This window comes from Trichosurus vulpecula, chromosome 8 (assembly GCF_011100635.1).
Source record: "Trichosurus vulpecula isolate mTriVul1 chromosome 8, mTriVul1.pri, whole genome shotgun sequence".
Taxonomy (NCBI): domain Eukaryota; kingdom Metazoa; phylum Chordata; class Mammalia; order Diprotodontia; family Phalangeridae; genus Trichosurus; species Trichosurus vulpecula.
The window spans coordinates 234,033,043-234,057,009 of NC_050580.1; the positions used below are offsets into that span (position 1 = coordinate 234,033,043).

At 40.9% G+C, this 23,967-nt stretch overlaps 1 protein-coding gene and 1 non-coding gene across 5 annotated transcripts in view; both read left to right on the forward strand.

Annotated features, from left to right (window-relative positions):
* TMEM63C (transmembrane protein 63C) overlaps positions 1-23,967 on the forward strand; it is a 112,107-nt gene that overhangs the window by 28,868 nt on the left and 59,272 nt on the right. For 2 of the 4 annotated variants that reach the window (XM_036736230.1, XM_036736232.1), the window contains exons 3-6: positions 11,687-11,769; positions 13,402-13,626; positions 15,191-15,270; positions 16,652-16,733. In XM_036736230.1, coding sequence (XP_036592125.1) covers positions 13,444-13,626; positions 15,191-15,270; positions 16,652-16,733 — 345 coding nt within the window. In that variant the 5' untranslated portion in view covers positions 11,687-11,769; positions 13,402-13,443. The remainder of the gene's footprint in view (positions 1-11,686; positions 11,770-13,401; positions 13,627-15,190; positions 15,271-16,651; positions 16,734-23,967) is intronic. The other 2 variants (XM_036736229.1, XM_036736231.1) reach the window with 1 other exon arrangement.
* LOC118830437 lies at positions 708-814 on the forward strand. Its single transcript, XR_005009072.1, has one exon. It is a non-coding gene; the product is annotated as a U6 spliceosomal RNA (small nuclear RNA).

Genomic DNA, 23,967 nt, shown 5'->3' on the forward strand with positions numbered 1-23,967 from the left:
GTGGAGATGATGAGAGAGGCCCAGATGCCCTAGGAAAACTGTACAAACTGGGACTCCCAAATGGGGAGGGAAGCAAAAGACAGATGGATTCCCTTGAGGAAGGGCTCTCCCAAACAGCCATTAATTGCACTGTCTTTCTGGAGTGGAGCCAGAAAGATTCTTTACTACTTGAGGGCTGTGGGAGAGAAGAGAAGTTTGGAAAAGGGATAATAGATGGTGCAGAAATACAAGAGAAAGACTCTGGCACCAATCTATTTTTCCGTGTAGGGCAGAGAGCCCTTAGAGGGAGCAGTTGGGGTTATGGAGTCCCCCGAAGGAGTAGTACAGGTCATGTATGGGCTCTCCCCTGAGCTCTCAGCTGGCCTGACCAAGAATATGGGTAATGACCTAAGAATATGAGATCATACAAACCCATGTTCAACATAGATCCATAAAAACTTAAACTTGGAAGGAACCCTACAACTCTAATCAAAACAAAACAGGAATCCACTCTATAACATCCTTGACAAGTGGTCGACTAGCCTCCCCTTGAAGACCTCCAGAGATGAGGAGCTCACTACCTTATATGACATCCCATTTTGGGACAATCAATTCTAGTTTTAGGAAATTTTCCACTTGCACTTCCCTGTAACTTTTACCTGGTGGTCCTCTGCCTTCTGAGACCAGGTAAAATAAGTCTTCAAGGTTCTTTAAAATATTTTAAAATAGTCCTTACTTCAGCAGCACATATACCAAAATTGGAATGATACAGAGAAGATTAGCATGGCCCCTGTGCAAGTATGACACACAAATTCTTGAAGCATTTCATAGTTTTCATTACATATGCCTATTAAATACCATTTTAAAAATAAAATAAAATATTTTAAAATAATATCTTTCTTTCCTAAAGCTGTTCTCCAAACTGAACAGCCCCAGTTCTTTCACTTGGCCTGGCATGGTTTCCAATCTTCTCACCATCCATATTACCAGTCCTCTGGATGGGTCTGGTAAAGACAATGTGGCATAACAGAGAAACCCTCTGGGCTGCAGGAAGAACTGGGTTCACTTAACCTTTTGTGTGGGTCACACAGCTAGTAAGTATCTGAGGGCAGATTTGAACTTAGGAAGATGAGACTTCCTGACTCCAAGCCTGGCACTCTATCCACTGTGCCACCTAGCTGCCCCATCCTCTCAGTGCCCTCACATAAGTCTCCAAGAATATAAACTGAAGAACAGCTGATCAACTGCTTTTGTTGAGGAAGTCTCCTGATTGGGAGCTCCACATACCTGTGAAATTATAGTTCTGGTTTTAAAAGATGGGCTTCTTGGAATGAGTATAAATTTAGAACTAGACAGATCGGGACTAGACCTGTCATTTCATTCAACTTAGAGGCTTATGTAGAGCCCTGAGACATTAGGGGGCTTCTCTAGGGTCACATAGTATGTATCAGAGATGGGACCAAATAGGAGCCTCATTTTCTTAGGGTCCATTAAGGTTTTGCTTAGACAGAGGAAAACTCTTGGTCCTGAAAATTTGGGGCCGTACAGCCTCCTCCACAGTCCTTCTGGACAACTCTAGCCCACACTCACCTTTCCCTTCTTTGAATAATTTGAACACATATTCAGGACCACAGTTTAACATTTTGCTGGTCCCCCATTGTGCCATGTGGGTTCAATTTCTCTCTCTAACGATATTGTAAGAGCTTATGTGATGTAAGATTCTGTGTTTAGTACTGGGAATACAAAGTAAAAACAAAAACTCTAATAAAATGCCAGGCACATGTATGAGAGAGCTTGGTAAACATGGATTGACTCTTAGTTGGTAACTTGAACAAAACGCTTTAGGCACTTATGAAAGTTGTTTGTTTCCTGGGGATCCTCAGCAAGGACAAAACAATGGGCTTTGGTTGAAGGACACGGGGTTCAGAATTAGATAAGAAGAACCTGAGCCCTCATATTCAGGATAAGTGACGATGTCCCCAGTCTCACAAATCACTATCGGGTTATTCCAAAGCTTCTCATTTCTCCCCAAGTAACATACTGTACAATGATGGCACCACACCTTCCTCCCCTTCTTCTCAGAAGGTCTTACCTCCTCCTTTTACAGAGAAAATCAAAATTGGGCCCTGTGAGGCTTTTGCCCCGTAATTCCATTCTCCATCTTGATTACTTATATAGATAACACTTAGCAGTTTATAAAGCACTTTCTTCATAATGGGCATCTGGGTGGCACAATAATTAGAGCACTGGGCCTGGAGTCAGATCCAGTTCACATCCAGCCTCAGAAATGTATTAACTGTGTGACTCTGGGCAAGTCACTTCACTTCTGTTTGCCTCAGTTTCCTCATCTGTAAAAAAGGAGATGATAATAGCAAAGGATCCAATGAGATAATTGTGAAGTGCTTAGCCTAATACCTGCCAACACAGTAGGTCTACATAAATTTGAGCTCTTCTTATTTTATCTCTGTTCTAAGTCCCCCTTCTCTTTCCTCTCTATGCTTTCTCTTTCTTGCTGATCTCACCATCTCCCATGGGTTCAGCTATCCTCTCTGTGAAGATGGCAGACACATCCAGCCCTGATGTCTTTCCTGAAGTCGTCCCATATGACGGTTGCCCAGTTGACGACAATCCTATCTTGATGTTGCATCAGCATCCAAAACTCACCATGGCCAAAGCAGAACTCATCTCATCCCCATCTCCAGATTTCCCTTTATCTTTCTAGTCACCTAGGTTCGAAACTCCAGGGTCATTCTTGACTCTTCCCTCTCCCTCAAATGTCATAACCAACCAATTGCCAGGTCTTGTGAGTGCTGCCTCTCACATCTATCCCCTGTCCTGGTTTGTCACGTAATGCCTCAACTTTTGCTCTTGCCTACTAATTTCTTTCCCTACTTCTAGTGACTCCTTTCTCCAATCTGTCTTTCGTATGTCTGGCATAATTATCTTCCTAATGCATAGGTCTGACCGTGTCATTCCTTTGCTTAAAAAATCACCAGTGGTTCCTTACTGCCTTCAAGATAAAATCTTAACCATTCATTCTGGTGCTTAAAGCCTTTTGGCTTCATCAGCCTACCTTTCTAAACTTACTTCTTAGCATTTCCCTTTTTATACTCTACTTTTCAGCCAAACTGGCCTTGTAGCTTTCCTGGGAATGCAGCATCTTATTTCCCATCTGTCCCCCATGTAAGGATTCGTTCTCTCCTCACCTTCACTCATTAAAATCCTTGGCTCCCTGCAAGCCTTTGCTGATTCACCAGCTATTAGTCCTCTCTTCTCCTCCAAATTATCACATATTTACTTATATGTTGTCATTTCCCCAATAGAATGCAAGCTCTTTACAAGCTGGAATTGTTTGTTGATATTTTGGGGAAGGGGGAGTTGTCTGAATCCTCCGTACTTGATCTTGAACTAAAAAGACATTTAGTATGTTTGTTGACCTGAGTTAGAGCAACAAGGGACGTAAGAACTCATCTGCTCCTACCATCTCACTCTATTGATGCGGTATCAGAGACCTGGGGAGTTCCAATGACATGCCCAACATCCCACAACTGGCTGAATGGTAGTGCTAGAATTAGGACCTTGGAACACTAACTAAATTCTAGAATCCAATCAAATGTTCTTTTCATTCTACAATACTGAAAGGCTGTGAAAGACAATAAGCACCCCCCCCCAATAGAATAAGCTCCTTGAGGATGACTGTTTCACTTTTTTGTCTTTATATCCCTGGCACCGAGCACACAGTAGGCACATGAGTAATGCTTATTGAATGAATGGATGACTCTCCGAACCAGACCGAGAAAAACTAAGAAAAAGCTTCCTAACATCTAGGCCTATCCTACAATTGAATGGGTTGCCTTCAGAGCTTTTCTGTTGCTGTTCAGTCATTTCAGTTGTGTATGACTCCTTGTGATCCCGTTTGGGGTTTTCCTGGCAAAGATACTCATTTTATAGACGAGGACCTGAGGCAGACAGGAGTAAGTGACTTGCCCAGGGTCACACAGTAAGTGTCTAAGGCTGGATTTGAACTCATGAGGATGTGTCTTCCTGATTCCAAGCCCAGTGCTCTGTCCACTGCACCACCTAGCTGCCCCTGCCTTTGGCTCTAGTGAGTTCTACGTTAGCCAAGGTCATCAAGTGTAAGCTGAATAACCATTTTCTGGTGATTTTGTTAGCAGAATTTATATTTTTGGTAGGCACTCTCCACCCCCATCCCAGATAGCTTATTTCAGCTCTGATGCTGTCCATGGGGACTCCTAGGAGTTGTTGTTCATTCCTAAGCAGCCTATGCCAACCTGATTTTGGCATTACTCTTGGGATTTAGAGTCACTATAGAATGGAGAAAGAGACTAGAACAGACACTCCAGGTTTGGACATGACTCTGAAGAGTTGGTCCTGATTCTCTCCATAGAACATCTGGAGACATGAGTCAATCTATGCCTCAGGTCTCCCTGGGGCTGTTCCTGAATCCCCCCACAATACACAGAAATGTGGTTAGTAATTCTATTTCGGTCTTCAACTTGAGAATGAGAAACCTCATAGGTTATAGATCATGGCTCAAGAGCTGAGGGGGACCTCAATGCCATCTAGTCCCACCTTTTCATTTTAAAGATGAGGAAATTGACGTGTAGGGAAGTTATATGATTTGCCAAGGTCACATAATTAGTAAGGATATTAGAGGTGGGCTGTGAGCCCTCGTCCTCTGACAATAGGACCAGCGCTCTTTTCTAATTCAAAACTGGGCCTACAGCCTAGATATTCCATTTTTACAAATTGAGGCCCTGATAGTAAGGAAGAGACAGAGCAGCTAGGTGGTGCAATGGATAGAGCATTAGGCTTGGAATCAGGAAGACATCACCAGTTCACATCTGGTACCAACTGTGTGACCCTGGGCAAGTCACTTAACCCTGGTTTCATTGGACTTCAGGGCCTAGCTGCTGGTCTGCCTCAGGGTAGAACCTTGCTGTTGAGTTGCTATGGAACCAGGGGCAATCTGCTGGCTGGCCCTGGGGAAGGGATCCTGGTGCTGGGTTGCCACAGGGACATGGTCTCAATGCTGACAGGTCCAAAGGGCAGGACCTCACTACTAGTCAGCAGTGGGGGTGAAGCCTCACTGGTGGCCTGTTCTGGGAGTGGGGTTGCTGAGGTGAGGGTCTTGCTGTGCTATACAGAACATTGGCTTACCTCTGGGGTGGCTGGCTTGCAGGATGGCTTAGCCTTGCTGATGGGTTGCCGTAGGGCTCGGAGCCTTGCTACAGGCCCCCTGCTGTGAGGCTGACTGCTGCCACTCTTGGACCTCACTCCCCTCTCGTGCCAGACAGACTTTTCCTGCCAAACTGGTAAACTGAGGCAAACAGGGTTAAGTGACTTGCCCAGGGTCCCACAGCTAGTAAGTATCTGAGGCCAGATTTGAACTCAGGAAAATGAGTTTTCTTGATTCCAGACCAGGCACTCTATCCACTGTACCACCTGGCTGCCTATGATGAATGATGGAGACATTAAATGCTTTGAAAGCTGAGGAAGAAAAGAGCAAAATAAGGATAGAGAAGAGAGAAAGGAGATCTCCCACTCTTTTCCGTTATCACCTGATTTAGATCCCTCTTCTAACTCCCTTAATATGTCTTTGTGCCTTTATCATCATTTGAAGAGGTCTGGATAGACTCCCCTGCCCCAATCTTTCCCATTATGACTATAATATTTGGTTGCTGGAAAAAGCTTAGATTGAGATGAGACTGTCACTTCCCTTGTTCTAGACACTGAACTAATATTAATGCAACCGAATAGCACGTTAGCTTTTTTTGGTAGGCACATCACACTATTGACTTAAATTAAGCTCGCAGTCAACGAAAACTGCTGAGATTTTTTTCACGTGAATTGCTGTTAAGCCATTCCATCTCTTCTATCCCATACTTAGGCAGATGATACTTTAATAATGTTAAATTAAGTTCAAGACTTTATGTACAGTTTCATCTTTTTAAAATTTGGCCCATTCTTCTAGCTTGTCAAAATCTTGGCTCCTTCTTCTGTCATCCAAATTAGTATCTCTCCATCCTAGATTCAGGGCAGCCAGAGTGCCGGGGCTAGAGTCAGAAAGACTCATCTTCCTGAGTTCAAATCTGGCCTCAAACACTTACAAGCTGTGTTGACCCTGGGCAAGTCATTTAACCCTATTTGACTCAGTTTTCTCATCTGTAAAATGAGCTGGAAAAGGAAATGGTGAACCACTTTAGTATCTCGGCCAAGAAGACCCCAAATAAGGACATGAAGAGTTGGATACAACTGAAATGTCTGACAAAATCCTAGATTTGTTGCACTCACAGATTAGATAAGCATGCTAGTTGTGCCCAAGCCAAATCATTGAGTAAGGTTTTGAATAGGATAAGGTGGCAGGCATAGACCTCCAGGTTCATATCAGTCCACTAAATCATCTTAAATTTGAGTACAGTCATTCCACCAGCTATGAATCCATCCAATTCCGTGATCATCCAACCACAATTTTTCTATCTTGTCCACAAAATATCAGGTTCTCATGAAAGACTTTGTCTCATGCCTTGTTAGAATCCAGATACACTATGTTAATCAATCAAATATTTATTAAGTACCTACTGTGTACTGGGACAGCTAGGTGGCACAGTGAATAGAGCACTGTGCTTGGAATCATTAAGATTTATCTTCATGAGTTCGAATCTGGCCTCAGACACTTATTAGCTGTGTGACCCCCAAGTCACTTAACCCTTTTTGCTTCAGTTTCCTCATTTGTAAAATGAGCTGGAGAAGGAAATGGCAAACTATTCCAGTATCTTTGCCAAGAAAATCCCAAATGGGGTCACAAAGAGTTAGAAACAACTGGACTGAACCGTTTTCCAGGTACAAATAATAAAATAATCCATACTAAGAAGGAGTCTATAGTATTTCCCAGACCTATCATTTTAGTAATCCTGTCCAAAAAAGTACATTATTTAGTGAGATGAGACTTCTTCTTCGTAATGTTTAGGTTTTTTACTTTTTTATTAAAACAAATACATAAGAAAAGAAAAAGAACCCATATTATAAACTTAAATATTAAAGCAAATATAAAATAAGAAAAGAAAAAATATGTCATGTGCACAGCAGAACATAAGAGGATTGAAAATATGTAGCAATAAATTTCCATTTCAAGAAAGCCTATATATTGAATACTACATGTGTTGAGAGCTATCCATCTTTTCTTTCCTTCCTTGCGGGTTTTCTTCTGTTCTCTGTTGTACACTTTTTACTTTGTTCTTTTTCCTGCCTTCCTCCCTCCTTCCCTGGTCCTTTCACCCCTAGGCTACAATTCAGTATGGTTATATTTATATATAGATATAGATGTATCTATACACATATACATGTATACAAATACATATATAAACATATGCTTTCCCTAACAGGTTCTACTCCTAATCTTTGCTTCTTTTATGTTTGTACATATCTCTTTTTTCCTATCCCTCTTGACTCACTACCTTGATCTCCTATTACTTGAAGTACCCCCCTCCAACGATCCCTCCCTTATCTTCCCATTCCCATAAATCTAGACACCCTTTTATATGCCCCTTTGACCTATTCCCTCACCTTCTCCTCTAAAGATCCCTCCTTTATCCTTCCCCACTCCCCATCCCCTTAGTATTTTCTTTCTCAATTTAGAAGACTTTTCTATTCTTCTAGGTGTCTATGTATTGTTCCCTTCTTAAACCTCTTGCACCTCATTTGTATAAGATAGTTAGTCTTTTTAGCTGTTCCTGAATGGTTTCACTTTTTGAAGTCATGTCATGCTGAGGTCTACTCCAATCTTTCTTATGAACTACTCAATTACTAATAGCAATCTTAGACATATGTTTTACATTTTTCATACATAAAAGGTAAACCACCTGTCCTTAGCGAGTCCCTTGTAATTGTTCTTTGATATGCACCTTATGTTCCTCTTGACTCTTGTATGCCAAATCTTCTATTTAAGTTTGAGGCTTTTTTTTAAACAAAGGCCTGAAAGTCTGATAATTCATTAAATATCCATTTTTTTTCATTCAGAATTATGCCTAGCTTTGTTGGGTATGATATTTTCAGCTGGAAGCGCAGTTCTTTTGCTCTTCGATATACAATGTTCCAAGACCTGCGGTCTTTTAGTGTTGCCACTGCTAGGTCTTGTGTGAGTCTAATTGTGGCACAGCCATATGTAAATTTTTTTCTTGTTGTTCATAATATTTTATTCTTGAGCTGGGAGTTTCAGAATTTGACTATAATATTCCTTTGGGTATTCCTCATAGGATTTCCTTCAGGTGGTGATTGGTAGATTTTTTTCTATTTCTACTTACCCCTTTTGTCCTAATGCTTCAAGTGAATTTTTTAAAATTATTTCTTGTATTATTGTATTAAGAATCTTTTTGTGATCATTGCTTTCAGGTAGTCCAATTATTCTTATGTTTTCTCTTCTTTCTGTCTTCTCCAGATCAGTTGTTTTTCTTATCAGGTGTTTCACATTCTCTTCTATTTTGTCATTCTTTACATTTTATTTTATTATTTCTTGATCTCTTGTAATTTCACTGGCTTCCCCTTGCCCATCTCTGATTTTCAAGGAGTCATTTTCTTCCTTAAGATTCTGGATATCCTTTTCTAATTAGTTGGCTTTCTTTTTATAATCTCGTTGTTTTTCTTGGATTGGTTTTTGGGGGTTTTTTTGGTTTTGTTTTATTTTGTTTTAGTTTTTCCCCAATCTCTCTCATTTGATTTTTAAGGTCTTTTTTAAAGTTCTTCTATGAATTCTTTTTGGTCAGGTGACCATTTGACATTATTCTTTGGGGTAGAAGAGGGTTTCTTTGCTTCACTGTCCTCCTCTGAAGATGAACCCTGCTCTTCTCTATTCCCATAGTAACTTTCTGTGGCTAGAGTCTTTCTCCTCTGCCTGTGCATTTTTTAAAATAGCTTAATTTTTGTAATCTCCTCTAGACCTGGGTTATGGGGGATGGTACTTCTGGACTCAGATCCTCCTTCAGTTCTCCTCTCTGACCTTGAACCCAAACCAAGACCTCCAGCCTCTTATAAGTGCCCAGAGCCAGCAGTATCTCTGCTCTACTGTTTCTGCACTCGAGGGGCATGTGCTGGTTATTTCTTGCCTGCACGGCTGGGTCTGGTGTTCCTTGGCAGCAGAGGTCCTTTGATCTCCCCTCACTGTCCTAGGAGTAAAAGTTCCTGTGGCTGGGGCCAAGGCAGCCTCCCAACCCAGTTAACCCCAGGGCTTGCTACTTGTTGTTTAAGCACATCTAGGATCTAGACTAGGATCTAGGCCCTTGGATTTTTCTTCAGATCTTCTCTGATTTTCCCAGGAGGATCCCTGTTCTGCCCTTTATTTATTTATTTTTACCCACTGTGTGTTTGCCCTGAGGTGCTGTTTTATCTCTTTTGTGGAGGAAAATCTTGAGAGCTTGGAATTTTCTCACTTACTCTGCCATCTTCCCAGAATCCTCTCCCCGAGACTTTTTCTTTGATGATCCCATCCTGGCTGCTAGTAATCACCATTTCTCTAAGTGCACACAAGCAATCTGTTTAATAATTAGTTCTGGAACTTTTCTAAGAACCAACACTAGGCTCAACAATCTGTAGTTTGTGGAATCTACCTTTCCTTCCTTTTAAAAAATTAAGACAAGATTTGTCCTTCTCTGTTTGATTTTTTAGCACACCTCCCATTTTCCACAGACCTGGACCTGGAGAAAGGAAGACCTGAGTTAAAATCTGACCTCAGACATTTACGCTATGTGATCCTAGGGAAGCCACTTAGTTTCAGTCTGCCTCAGTTTTCTCATCTGTAAAATAAGGATAAGATTAGCACCTGCCTCCCAGGATTGTTCAAAGGATAAAATGAGATATTTAAAACTCTTTGCAAATCTATAGCCATATAAATATTTGCCATAATTGTTATTGTTTTCAAAGATTACCAACAGAACCAACAATAGTTTCTGCAATCTAGATCTTTCAGTACTAGCTCTGTGACATTGGTCAGGTTCTATTTTTTTATCTGTAAAATGGGGAGAATAATTCTTGTACTACTTGTTTCAAGATTCATTTAATCAAAATATATTATATAATTACTATGTGCTAGGCACCTTGGATACAAAAACAAAGGTCAAATAGTCCTCGACCTCACAAAGTTTATACTCTATCAGGGAAAATAGCATGTACATATAAAGGCTTTTACAATATAATTAAAAAGTGTTGTAGAAAGAAAAGGCATTATTAATCATTATGGGGATTAGGAAAGTCTCATACAAAAGGGAGTAATTGAGCTGGGTCTTAAAGAAACCTAGTGATTCTAAGAGGTGGAGGTAGGGAAAGGATAGCATTCCAGGAATGAAGGACAGCCAGTACAAAGACGGAACTATAAGAAGGCCAGTTTGGCTGGATCACTCAGAGGGAATGAAGGTGAATTATTTATAATATGGCTGGAAAGGTAGGTGGGAGATCCAGATTGTTGTGGGAAAACTACTCTATAAACCTTTTAAATACTTCATAAATGTGCTTATCATTATTACTTTCCTATCATTTCATTATCCATTGGCCAAGCAAAGCTGACAGAGACATCCTAAGATCCACAGAAATTGGACAATTTTTCTTGTTCTGAGATATAGAAATCTGATCACTTTCCTGCCTTACAGGGCTGAGTCATTGGCCCCGGTTCCCATCTCTCACCACTGGTGGTAGATGCTGAAGACTGCAAGTCTTTCTGTCTCTGTCTCTCCCTCTCTCCCTTCCTCCCTCCCTCTCTCTCTCTCTCTCTCTCCCTCCCTCTCTCCCTCCCCCTCTCTCTCTCCCTCTCTCTCCCTCCCTCTCTCTCTCTCCCTCTCCATATACACATACATATATATGTATGTGTATATGTATATACACATACATATATATGTGTGTGTATATGTATATACACATATATACACATATGAATATATGTATGTGTATGTATGCATATGTATATATTTCAAATTACACATTAAAAACCATTTTGAGTCTTTGCCTTTCAAAATTTTGAGTTCTGAATTCTTTTCTTCCCTTTCTCCTTCTCATCTTCTCTTCCTGAGATGGCAAGCAATTTTTTAATTTAACTTTTATTTTTACATATTTTTTTCAAATTACATGTAAAGACAGGGCTGCAAGTCTTTAGAAGCTACAAACAAAAGCTTCATGGCATTCAAGAAGTGCATTCATGCCAGCATGTCTTCAGCTTTATTCCCCCTAATAACTGGGCAACATCGATCCCCCACAGACACCAGCTACATAACCACTTCCATTTCTCTTCCCAAATGGCCACCTTCAATTGTAAGAAGAAAAAACATCACCCTTCTGGTCTTAATCCCTCTCCAACCACCCCCACTCCAGACTGGGTAGTAGAGGAACAGGAAGCTGCTGCCCACTTAGCACCTGCTCTAAGATCAGCCAAAAAAGCAAGCTAGCAAGAGTGGTCATTGGGTCATCCTGAGCAGAGCTACAGACTTGAGCAGGATCGCATAGGTACTAATATTCCTGTAGTACAGAAGAAGGAAGAGAGGGAAAGAATGGGTCTAACGGGAACTAAAGGGCTGGGCCTGTGGAGGGAGGGAACAGAATTCTTCCTCCTCCATCTCTAATCCCCTATCCTAGAGACCCTTTCTCCATCTGTGGCTCAGGGCACTCTCTTTACTACACTTGAATGTGCAAACCTTATCTTTTATAGCTTTGCCATCTGTCCTCACCTTAAAGTATGGCTGACCTCAGCCTCTGGACCTGACTTGAGTCCTTAGTGGGAGACTTTCTCAGGTAAGAATTCTTATTTAAAAAAAAATCAGGTCCCCTAGGACTTCCCTGTTGTCTGTCTTCAGGGTTCTTGCTTCCTTCAAAAAGGGACCACCACAGTGGGCAGGATTTTTCCCATAGCCTTCGTTGGGCTGACCTTGATCTCTCAGGTTAAGAGTAGGCCAGACTTTTATGTATAAAGTCATACAATTTTTAAAACATCTAGACTAAGGGTTCTTAATTTTTTGTGTGTATCTGTCCTGGATACCTTTGGCAGTCTGGTGAAGCCTATGGATCCTTTCTCAGAATAATGATTTTAAATTTATAAAATACATAAGATTACAAGAGAAGCAAATTATATTAAAATATTGAAATTATATTGAAATGTTTTTAAAAGCAAGTTCAGAGACCCCAGATTAAGAACTCTCCATCTAGAAGGTTCCAACTGTATCCTAAAATATCTTCCTCACTCACTGGCTGATACTTAGGTTATCATAGTAGAACTTCATTCCTTGAGCTTAAAACTTTTGATTCCTCTGAGAAGCATTATTCTGTTTTCAGGTTCTTAGACTTTAGTGTGAATGAGTTTAGTAGATGCTTATTTGAGAACAGGTTTATATAGGCAAAGGATGGAGACAAAGTGTGAATAGCAGCTTTCTGAGAGGAGAAGGGGATACTATTGCAGGTAAAGGAAGGAATTAGGGATCTTCTCACTAGGAAGGTAGGGCTGCTTTGTACATGAAATATAAGATATTTTTCTTTTCTTTTCCAGGACAATCCTTTCCAAGAAAGGAATGAAGGTAGAGTAGATAGGATCCAGAGCCAAACTTGATAGGGACAGAACATGCTTGCAAATAGGTTCAAATATCTACCAGCCCACTATAGTATTTTTGTAGCCTGTTTCATTTTGAATAGGGCACTGCTTTGTATATGAAATATAAGAAGACATTTTTCTTTTCCTTTCCAGGACAATCCTTTCCAAGAAAGGAGTGAAAGTAGACTAAATAGGACCCAGAGCCAAACTTAATAGGGACAGAAAATGCTTGCAAATAGGTTCAAATATCTACCAGCCCACTCTAGTATTTTTGTAGCGCATCTCACTTTGAATAGGGCATCTTTAGTATTTTAAAGGGTGGTACTAACTAGCATTATTCCGTTGCAAACACTTAGAGAGAGAGGCCACTACACTAGGAGTCAGGAAGACCAGGTTCAAATCTCTCTTTCTGATACTACGGATACTTACTAGCTGGGTGACTATGGGGAAAGTCAGATAGCAACTTGAGCCTTAGCCAACTGTTTAAGACTTGTCTGCTAAGTTATAAAGCTGCTTTGGTGCTCAACTTATAAAATCAGATCTTTGATACGTGATCAGAATGCTTGCTTACGTGTTGCTGTTTTCTTTTAGGATCTTGGCCTGGTGCTGATTTGCATGATTGGTATATAAGAAGCCATTTCCCTTTGCTTTCTTCTGTTGGGTCCTGAGCTTTGGGAGGGTTATGGTTGAGGATTGAATTGTCTATGAGGGCAGTCAGGCGTTTAGCCTGTGGATGCCCTGTGGGGTAACCTGCTCTTTTAAGGGATAGCATGGGGAGCCTGGCATTGTGGAAAATGTCCTGGCTGTGGCTTTGAACTAATGTAACTTTCTTTCCTCCCTAGTTTTCTGTTTCACAGAGTAAGGAGGAACCCAGCCTTGGCAAAATGGACCAAATGTTCCCAGAGACAGTGAGCCAGAGCACTATGCCCATGGATATCCTGAACGTGGTAGAAATACTGAACAACCAATCAAAGGACACATGCTTCCACACCAGGAATACTGCCCTGAAGGGGCAGCCCTTTGGTGGAGTGCCCACTGTGTTTGTCCTAAACGTCTGTTTCTGGTTGGTAAGTCACTGGTAGGGTCTGGAGAAGAGAAAGACTGGCCCTACTGTGAGTCCTGGCCATAGATGTACTGATATGAGCTGGTGAATAGGCAAGGTCACACAGCTGGCTGAGAGTCTGAGTAGGAGAACACTAATGAGGACTCCTGGATTCATAGAATCAAAAGATCATAGGATCATAAATTTAGAGCTGAAAGAGACCCTTAGTGGCCATCTAGCCCAACCCCTCTTATTTTATAGATGAGGAAATGGAAACCCAAGGAAGCCAAGTGACTTGCGAAAGGTCACACAGGTAGCAGCAAGTAAACAAGATAAGATTGGAATTCTGATTCTCTAACTTCTAAGCCAGTGTGTTCTGTCCATTTGACCACTCTATTTTCTCTTCTACATTCTTTTAGCCAAATGCTAACACAGGTACTTCTCTCCCTGGGTCTCCCTTTACCTCTCACCTCTTCTCTAATATCTGCAATGAGAGTCCTTCTTTAGTAACCCTCAAGTGTGGATCTCAGAGCACTTTATGGTGCTACTAAAAGCCCAGTAGACCTCACACCTACTCCCAAGATGCCTCCTTGTTGGTGGGGAAGAGAAGAGATCTTTGAATTCCCTTTGAATGGGCAGAGGTGGGGCTGAGCTTGTTCCCATGATAGGACTTCACTCCAGATAAAGGTGGCAGTAGAATAATAGCTTAGTGAAGAGATCAGAGTACCACCGAAGGTTACAGTTGGAAAGGGATTGGAAAGATCGCTTTCAACTCTGCCATTTTGTAGATGAGTGAATGGAGGCACAGAGGCATTGGTTGATGTGTCCAGGGTCAATCAACTAGCTAAAACAAGAACCCAGGTCTTTTGTCTCCCAGGCCAATTACAAAGTATGTTATCTCATTGGATCCTCATAACCCAATCATGGAGGTAGGCAGGACAGATACTCCTATTCTTGTTTTTATCGAGGAGGAAACTGAAGCTCACAATGGTTAAATGACTTCACCAAAGTCATTCCACTAGTCAGTAACACACAGCTACTGGAAGGGACTACAGAAGTCATTTAGCCTAACACCCCCAGTATGGTATAGTGGATAGACTATTGTACTTGGAGTCAGGATGACCCAAGTTCAAATCTGACTCAGTTACTAGCTGCGTGACCCTGGGCAAGTCACTGAACCCTGTTTGCCTCAGTTTCCTCATCTGTAAAGTGAAGGACTTTTCCTTTCATTTCTGAAAATGAAGGACTCCATGACCTCTAAGGTCTCTTCCAACTCTAAATCTATGGTTCTGTGATCTTAGTTGTTTTCTTTTCCTTCACAGATAACAAACTTGAGTGGTAGAACTGGGACTACACCCAGTCTCCCAACTTCCAGTCCAATGCTTTTGAACCAAGGCTCTGCTTCTTTTCTTTTTTGAATCATCTGAAGAGCCTGTTCCTAAATGTCAAAGGGTTAGGGTGATAGTCCTCATGCATAGTAGCTGCTTTTCCAGCCAGGAGAGAGCCTCCAGATAAAGTATCATCAGGAATCAGAGGGCCAAGAAAGGAGTAGGATGCTGGGCTTGACTCACTTTTCTTCCCAACTTCAGATTGCTATTTGTCTCTACTCCTTCCTCCGGAAAGCTGCCTGGGACTATGGACGCCTAGGTCTGCTAACAAACCATGAAAGGTAAGACCCAATCCATCCAACAAGCCCACATTTATGTCCTAGAATCACTTGATTTAACTTTGGGGTGTCTGTTGATGAACTAGCTGAAAGACCCCAGATGAATAGTTCCATTTGGGGAATTTAAATTTTTCCTGGTTGGAAATGATTGGTTAGGGTCTTTTCCTCTTCCTCATGTAACCACGGGTGGATATTGACTCTCTTTACTTCTTCAAGACCTCCCAACAGGAAGCTAGATTTAGATGATTGACATGTCAGCTTAGAAGACAAAAAAGTCCTTTCATCCTCTGTGTTAGTCCATTTGTGGCTCTTACACACAGTCATACCTACATCTAATCTAACTACAGTGCTTGTTAATATCATATAAATTCCTAGTGGAATACTCATTTTTTAAAAAAAGATGCAAGAAGACATGTGACTTCATCTTACATACACTCTTGAGGGCCAGTCTCAGTTTGCTTCAAGAAAGTGAAGTCACTTGTGTCAGTTAATGGGTCAGTAGACATGTACTATTATTGGCACTAAGTGCCAAGCACGGTGCTTAGTGCTGGTGAAACAAAGGCAAAAGACAATCCTTGCCCAAAAGGAGTGAAATCTAATGGAGGAGACGATATGCAAACAACTATGTATGAACAATCAGGAACAACAGACCTATTTGGAGTTATCCATAGAGGAAAGGGGTCCATGTGGTCTTATACTAAGGTAAACAAACGGAGTTCAGAGCATTTTTACTTACACACCCATCTAGGGCAAGAATATCTGCAGGGACTCTGAATGGACCCATTTGATTATGTCAGATAAAGATAAAAGAATTTATACAATTCCTTTGATCTCAGGGGCTGTGCTCATGGAGTTTTCAATCCTAGCCATGGCTGTGTGCTGCCTGCCCTCCCCTCCACAACCACCCCAATTTTTCCTCTGGGAAACATCATCACTACACTTTTGAGACTCTTTTGCTACCTGATTATCAGAGTCATTACTTTTTGGATCTCAAGTTTGCAGAGACGTAGACAGAGGAAGAGATATTAAAAGTTACCTCATTCCAGTGCCTCATCTTACACAGGAAGAAACTGGTACAGAGTTGAAGTGACTTCCGTATGATCCTAGCTAGTGAGTGAGTAATAGAAGCCTGAACTTGGAGTCAGATGAACCTGACCTCAAGTTCAGGCTCTGTGATTGTTTCCACAACTAATGAGCTAAGGAATCTCCACTGCTGGCATAGGAACTGAGAGCATTCCAGACCCCAGACAAGAAGAGTGGGGGGACCATAGCAAGGGGAATAACTGACCAAAGGTAAGGCTACAACTGATAGAAATCTCTCCTCTTTCTTCCTTTCTTTCTCTCCTCTTGTCTCTCCTTCTCCACCCCCTTTCTCTATGGCTAGCTTGGTCTCACTGTTCTTTGGAGAGCAAAGTGATAAGAATTCCCCAGTGGAACCTACTCTGGAGGTACAGAAAAAAGATTCGGTAAGTGATTGGTGGAGGAGCTGGTCTGGGTGAGGGAGAATACATACTAGGGTGAGGATCCCATTCCTGGGGCCAGATTTCTCATTAGATGCACAAAGGCAGGTTTCCTTCCAGTACCTACTCTCAAGGAATTTGCATTCTAATAGAGGAAAACAAAACATAAAGGGGAGCTGGAAAAAAGAGGTGGGTACCCTGGCAAAGCAAGGCATTGGGTATGGAGAACATTCTGGAGAGTGATTTGAGTTAGAAGTAAAATGAGTAAAATAACTGATGGCAATCCCAGGCAAGGCCCTCACCAACCAGTGAGGAGAATCATCCCTAAGTTGTCAAGGCAGCTGTTTCGTGTGTATATATGTGTATGTGGATGGTTCAGCTAGGTGGCACAATGGATAGAGTGCTGGGCCTGGAGTCTTCCAGAGTTCAAATCTAGCCTCAGACACTACATGTGTCACCCTGGGCAAGTCACTTAACCCTATCTGACTCAATTTCCTCATCTATTTTCTCATTTGTAAAATAATCTGGAGAAGGAAATGGCAAACTGCTCCATTATCTTTGCCAAGAAAACCCCAAATGTGGTCACCAAGAGTCGGACATGACTGAAAATGACTAAACATATGTATGTGTGTTGGGGGAACAATTCAGAAAGTGAATTGAGCCAGGAGTGAATACATGACCTTCTACTTCATTTATACATGATATTTATTTGCGTGTTACGAGTAGATAGGTGTGGCATTTTAAAAGGTTTGAAAGACATAATTTATGGGTAATTTAATCATTTTATTAATAATGCCAGCATTTTAATAAAAGGATGGTCACTTGGCCATCTGTCTCTTAGAGCAAAGACCATCATGGCACTGGGCTCACTCTTAAATGCCCAGTGACAATCAATTCTGGTTGGCTAACAGTGAGAGAATGAATATTACAACGAGGGGCAAGACCTGAACTTCGATTATGTTATTTACTTCTGTTAGCCCCAGCCTTGCACAATCTATTCAAAGAATTTATCCCCAAACAAACCTGAATAGAACACAATGGCTGCCCACCTGGTGGGGTCTAGATAGAGGAGAAAGTTAGCTCAACCTTTAGAGACTGAGGATATATGAAAATCATTGGTTAATAATCATTTCTCTCACAGGTATATGCTTATGCCCACACCCTTATCTGTGTTTGTATGTCACTTGGAAGATGACCACATCCAATTCATTTCAATTGAACAAGCATTTATTAAGTTCCTGCCATATGCCAAGCACCCATTCTGGTCCATTGTACCAGAAGCCACAGTTTCTTCTCTTGAGGAATTTGCATTCAGGTTGACCAGATAAAACAAATCTGTAAAATCACCAGAGGAAAATGGATTCAGTTACTCAGCAAATATTTTTTTATGTGCCCAGCACCAAATATATCTCACATGGTCCCTACTTCTGGAAAAAGTCCCAAAGCATTATTCAATATGATTCAATAAACATTTACCAAGCACCAGCTATGAATAAGGCACGTCCTGGATGCTAGAGATAAAAAAATGAAGAAAATGGTGCCTGTAGTCAAGAAGTTTTCATGCTACTGGGGAGGATGTAAAATGAACAAAGATAAGCAAATACAAATTATATACAAAGTAATTTCAAGGTCAAGACAAAACTAACAACTGGTAGATATAAAAACGTCTCAGGAGGTAGCACCTGAGCTCTCTATTAAAAGAAGTTAGGAATTCTCTGAAGAGGGAGAGAATCCCAGATATGGGAGAAAAGTAACATGCAAGTTTGCCTAGAACAGGGAACATATGTAGGGGAGTAATATGAAATAAGACTGGGAAGGTAGATGAAGGCCATTTTAGAGAGGGTCATAAGGGTCAGATTGAACAATTGTGATAGTGCGAATATATAGACTATCAATAGATGCTCATCATCAAAAGGACTTTAAAAACTTCCTGAGCCATAGAAATTTTTGAGCATTAGAGTGACATAACCAGATCTATGCATAGAAAGAAAACAACACAGTGTAGGGAAGCTGTAACATCTGAGTTCAGGACCTGGACAAGTCACCCTGAGCCTCAGCTTTCTCATCTGTGAAATTTGTACTTTGATTATCTTGCAGAAGAGCTCTTCTTAAACCTTTATATAAATTCATATATAACGTGTGTGTGTGTGTGTGTGTGTGTGTGTGTGTGTGTGTGTGTGTATCCTCCTCTCTATAATCTGACTGTGGTGTGAAGGATGTGGATTGGGAAGACTGCAGCCAGCAAGATAGTGCAGTGGATAGAACCTTGAGTTCAAATGTGCGTTCAGACATTTAGTAGCTGTGTAACCCTGAGCAAGTAACTTAATATCTAACTGAGTTTCGTCTGCAAAAAGGAGGTGACAATAGTACCTCCCTCACAGAGTTGTTATAAGGACCAAATGAGATAACATGTAAAGCAAACCTTAAATCACTATTTAAATGCTAGTTATTATCACTATTATATAAACTGCTATTGCCAGCTGTTATAGTAGTCTAGACAGTTGGTAATGAGGGCCTCTACTAGGATGCTGGCAATGGGAATAGCGAGGGAGGGGAACAGAGTTTTGAGATGTTGCAGAGATGAAATCAACAGAACCTAATAAACAACTAGATATGAAAGGTGAAGAGGGGAGAGTCAAAGAGAGGCATGAGGCAATGAAAAGTGTATCCAACTTGAAGTCGCAGAACACCTTTGTACATCTGGGTGACCTTGGGCAAATTATTTAATCATTTAGGGTCTCAGTTTCCCCAACTTTAAAATGGGAGTTAGAGTAGATGGCTTCTAATGTCTCTTTGAGTTCCAGATCTATGATTCCATCATCCTGTGAACACCCAAGTTATAAACATGAGAGGCAGGTGAGGGAGGAAGTTTAGGGGAAAAGACAATGAGCTGGGTTAGAGATAGAATGAGTTTGAAGTACTGGGGGAATATCCAGGTGGTATTACTCTGAGCCCAGCTGGAAATGAGAGTCTGGAACACAGAGAGAAAGGAAAGACCGGAATAACAACAACAACATTTATGTAGCACTTGAAGTTTTACAGAGAGCTTTACAAATATCTAATTTTTATCCTCACAGCAGCCCTGGAAGGTATTCCTATTTTGCAGATGAGGAAACTGAGGCAGACAGACTTTAAGTGACCTGTCCGGGATCACACAACTAGTAAGCGTCTGAGACCAGCTAGAAAGCTTTGCAATAATCTAGGATAGAGCTGTCCAATCTTAGGTTTTTATTGAAACAATAGACAACATATTTTGATTTGCCATTCTAATGAGAGCTCTGCAGTAGCTCTTTATGAAAATTTCCATGCTTGTAGGCTGGCCTCATAAATCGCACTGCGGCCGCATGCAGCCTGCGGGCCACATCTTGGACAGCCCTGATCTAGGAATTAAGAGACCGGTGCATACGTGGTCTAAGGGCTAAGTGTAGTAAGAGAAAAGAAGGACCCCATCAAAGAATTATATATCCACACATATACATACACACATATAAGTATTATAAAACATGTTTTGTAGTATTTTATGTTTATATCAATATTTTTTGATCAGTTGTGTCTGATTCTCTGTGACCGCATTTGGGGTTTTCTTGGCAAAGATAATGCAATGGTTTGCTATTTTCTCCTCCAACTCATTTTACATATGAGAAAACTGAGGCAAACAGGGTTAAGTGACTTGGCCAGGGTCACACATCTAGTCAGTGTCTGAGGCTGGACTTGAACTCAGAAAGATGAGTCTTCTTGACTCCAGGCCTGGCACTCTACTGCTCCACCTAGCTTCTTATATTAATATATAGTATATAAGAAGTATAAATTTATATATTGTAATATATTCTATATAAAAACTATTTCAAGTACTGCTTCCTCTAATAATCCTATGCATTTTATTTTATGCATTTAAAAACATTATTCTGAAATGAGTACCATAGGCTTTACCAAACTGTCAAAAAATTTCATGACACAAGGAAGATTAAGAACAGAGTTTAGATTGTGTCTTAAATTCAGGTATGATTTACCCTAAAAATATAGTTAAACTCTAATGAATGGATATGCCATGGTAATTTACTTCGATGTACTCATTCCCCAATATTGGTTATCCAATATTTCCACCTTAAGCACAAATGCCATGTCTGAACTAATTTCCCAAATCTTTGAGTTTATTCTAATCACATCTATTCCTCACCAGTTCCAATCCAGCCTGCCTCACTAATTTCTTAGCTTATTCCACTATTCTCTTTGGAACAACTGGTTCTATTGTCAATAAACTTGCCTGTGTCTTTGAACTAACTGAAACTAGACTCTGTCTAATTTGATTAACAAAGTCCTTGTAACCTTCTCTGCAGGTAGTTCCTCCTTTTATCACACCTCCTCCTATTAGAGGACCAAGGAGAGACAGGGACATACTCCTTGCTCTAAACTACCATTTCCAGTACACTCCTCTCCCAACATTTCTCAATGACATTCTCTCTTCTGAAGTCCATACAACTCACTTTTAGTACATTGTGTGATCCTCCTAATAAGTTTTAGAATGACTGATATCTGGATCATGGTTATCTCCTCTACCCCATCTCCTACCATCAATCTTGATAATATCATTATTCATACTGACAATCCTTTTTTCCTTTTTTTTTAAGGGGGAAAGGCAGGGCAATTGGGGTTAAGTAACTTGCCCAAGGTCACAAGCTAGTAAGTGTGTCAAGTGTCTGAGGCTGGATTTGAACTTAGGTCCTCCTGACTCCAGGGCCAGTGCTCTCCTCACTGCGCCACCTAGCTGCCCTAACGGTCCTTCTAACAATCTGTATTCCAGACTTGTGTTCTAGCACATCCAGCTGAGTTCAGTATATCAGAGCACCTTGATGTCCCACTGGAACGTCAAACTCATTATAGTCTAAATAAAACGGACCACACAATTCCTTGGCCTCTTCGAATCCTCTAACTTCCCTCTGTACCTGCCTACTTCAGCCATACACCAAAATGGTAACTAACATCTTAGAGTTCCCTCTCTCAGATTTGACCTACATTGCTGGGTGTGGTGGCCCACGCGTGTAATCCCTGCTGTTGGAGAGGCTGAGGCTGGTGGACTGCTTGAGCTTGAGACTTCTGAGCCGCAGTGGGTTCAGCCAATCGTGTGTCGACACTAAGTCCAGAACCAATATGGTGAACTACAGAGAACCGAGGGAGTGAGGGCCGGCTAAGGCTGCCTACAGAGAGGCACACTGGCCCAGGTTGGTCAGAGTTCCTGTGCTGATCAGTAATGGGGTCAGTCCCATGTAGGGTCATTACACTTCCCACATGCTTGCAAATGTGATTCTTGTTGTCATTATTCAGTTGTTTTAGTCACCTTTGACTCTTTGGGATCTCTTTTAGGGGTTTTCTTGGCAAAGATAATGGACTGGTTTGCCATTTCCTTCTCCAGCTCATTTTTCAGATGAGGAAACTGAGGCAAACAGAGTCAAGTGACTTGTCCAAGGTCGCACAGCTAATGTCTGAGGCCAGATTTGAACTCAACTCCAGCCCCAGCATTGTATACACTATAGATGACTCACAAGTCTGCCACTAGGTGGTTCAATGGATAGAACATTAGACTGAAAGTCAAAAAGTCCTTAGTTTAAATATAAATATTGTATATTATAACACTTAAATTTAGATTTATTGTATAACAATATAAGCATAAATATAAAATATATATTTTATAATAGACATATGTCTATATACATGCAATACACACATATATTATATACACATAAATACATAGATAGATAAATACATAGATAGATAGATAGACATACATATTTCTTTGATGGGATCCTTCTGTTCTCTTTCTATACTTAGCACTTAGGCCAGACACGTACTATCGCAAAAGCTTTCTAGCTGGCCTCCATGGTACGCACACCTTATTATTAATCTTCCTATAACTTGGTCACCCCACTATTGCCTACTGAGGATCAAGGAACTGAAACACCCCTAGAGGAGAAATGCAGTAGAAGATGGACACCTGGATAATAGCAAATAATCCTCAACCTTTTTCTGCTCTGCCTATAGCCCAGAAACCTAGAGCCCAAAGTCCTGAGGCCCTGCCGCTTCAGTCTGGGAGCTGAAGTTCGGGTGGCCCACATCAAAATGTCAACACTGTAGATCAAGGGTTCTCCACTTAAAGTCTGTGAACTTGTGTGTGTATATATCTATATCTTTCTATATATACTATATATATACACATACACTATATACATGCTATATATACTATATAAACACACTATATATACACTCTAGGTACACTATATGTACTATATATGTACATACTGTAGCTGTGCACTCTATATTTACATACACTATATAATATATACACACATGTATACACACATATATATCACATACATGTGAAGATTAATAAAGATGAATAATTGTGGTATGTTTAAAATGGACTAGAGGTAGGCAGGCCAACTAGAAAGCTTTTCTAGTAGTCTAGGAATTAAGTGACCAGTGCATATCTGGCCTAAGGGCTAGGTATAGAAAGAGAAAGCCAAAAGGGATCCCATTAAAGTACCTTTCTTAGAGGCAGCTGATGTCTTAATGGATAGAACACTGGCTCTATTGTCAGTTCAAATCCAGCCTCAGACACTTACTTAGCTGAATGGTCCTGGGTGAGCCACCTACCCTCTTTTGCCTCAGTTTCCTCATCTGCAAGATGGGAATAATAAAAATTGTAAAGCACTTAGTAGGGTGCCTAGCAAATAGCAAGTGCTATATGAAAGTATGTTGTTACATCCTGCTGATTAATTGGACGTGATCTGAGGGAAACGATTAATTATGGGATGGTCTGCATTTGAGTATGGTTGGGGAAAGCACTGGATTTGGAGTCAGAAGACATAGGTTTGAATCTGGAGTCTCCAACTTGTAATGAAAAGATCAGACTTGACCCTGAGGACCTCATTCCAGCTGTAAATCCTGTGATCTTCTGAACTTCAAATTTATAAGCATAGTGAACCATGAAAATGGAGACTAGTGGGTCCAGTAATGAAGGGCTTTAAATGCCAAATGGAGAAGTTTACCTGCACTCATGATACCAATCCCATTCCACATTTGTACAGCATACATCATCTTCACATCCATTATTTCATTTGCTCCTCAGAAATAGTAAGCAGGACAAAAATTGTTATTTCCTTTTATACAGGAGAAAACAGGCTGACTGCCAGAGTTACATATAGCTGGTTCCCATTAGTCAACCTTGCTCCTAGGAACACTTGAC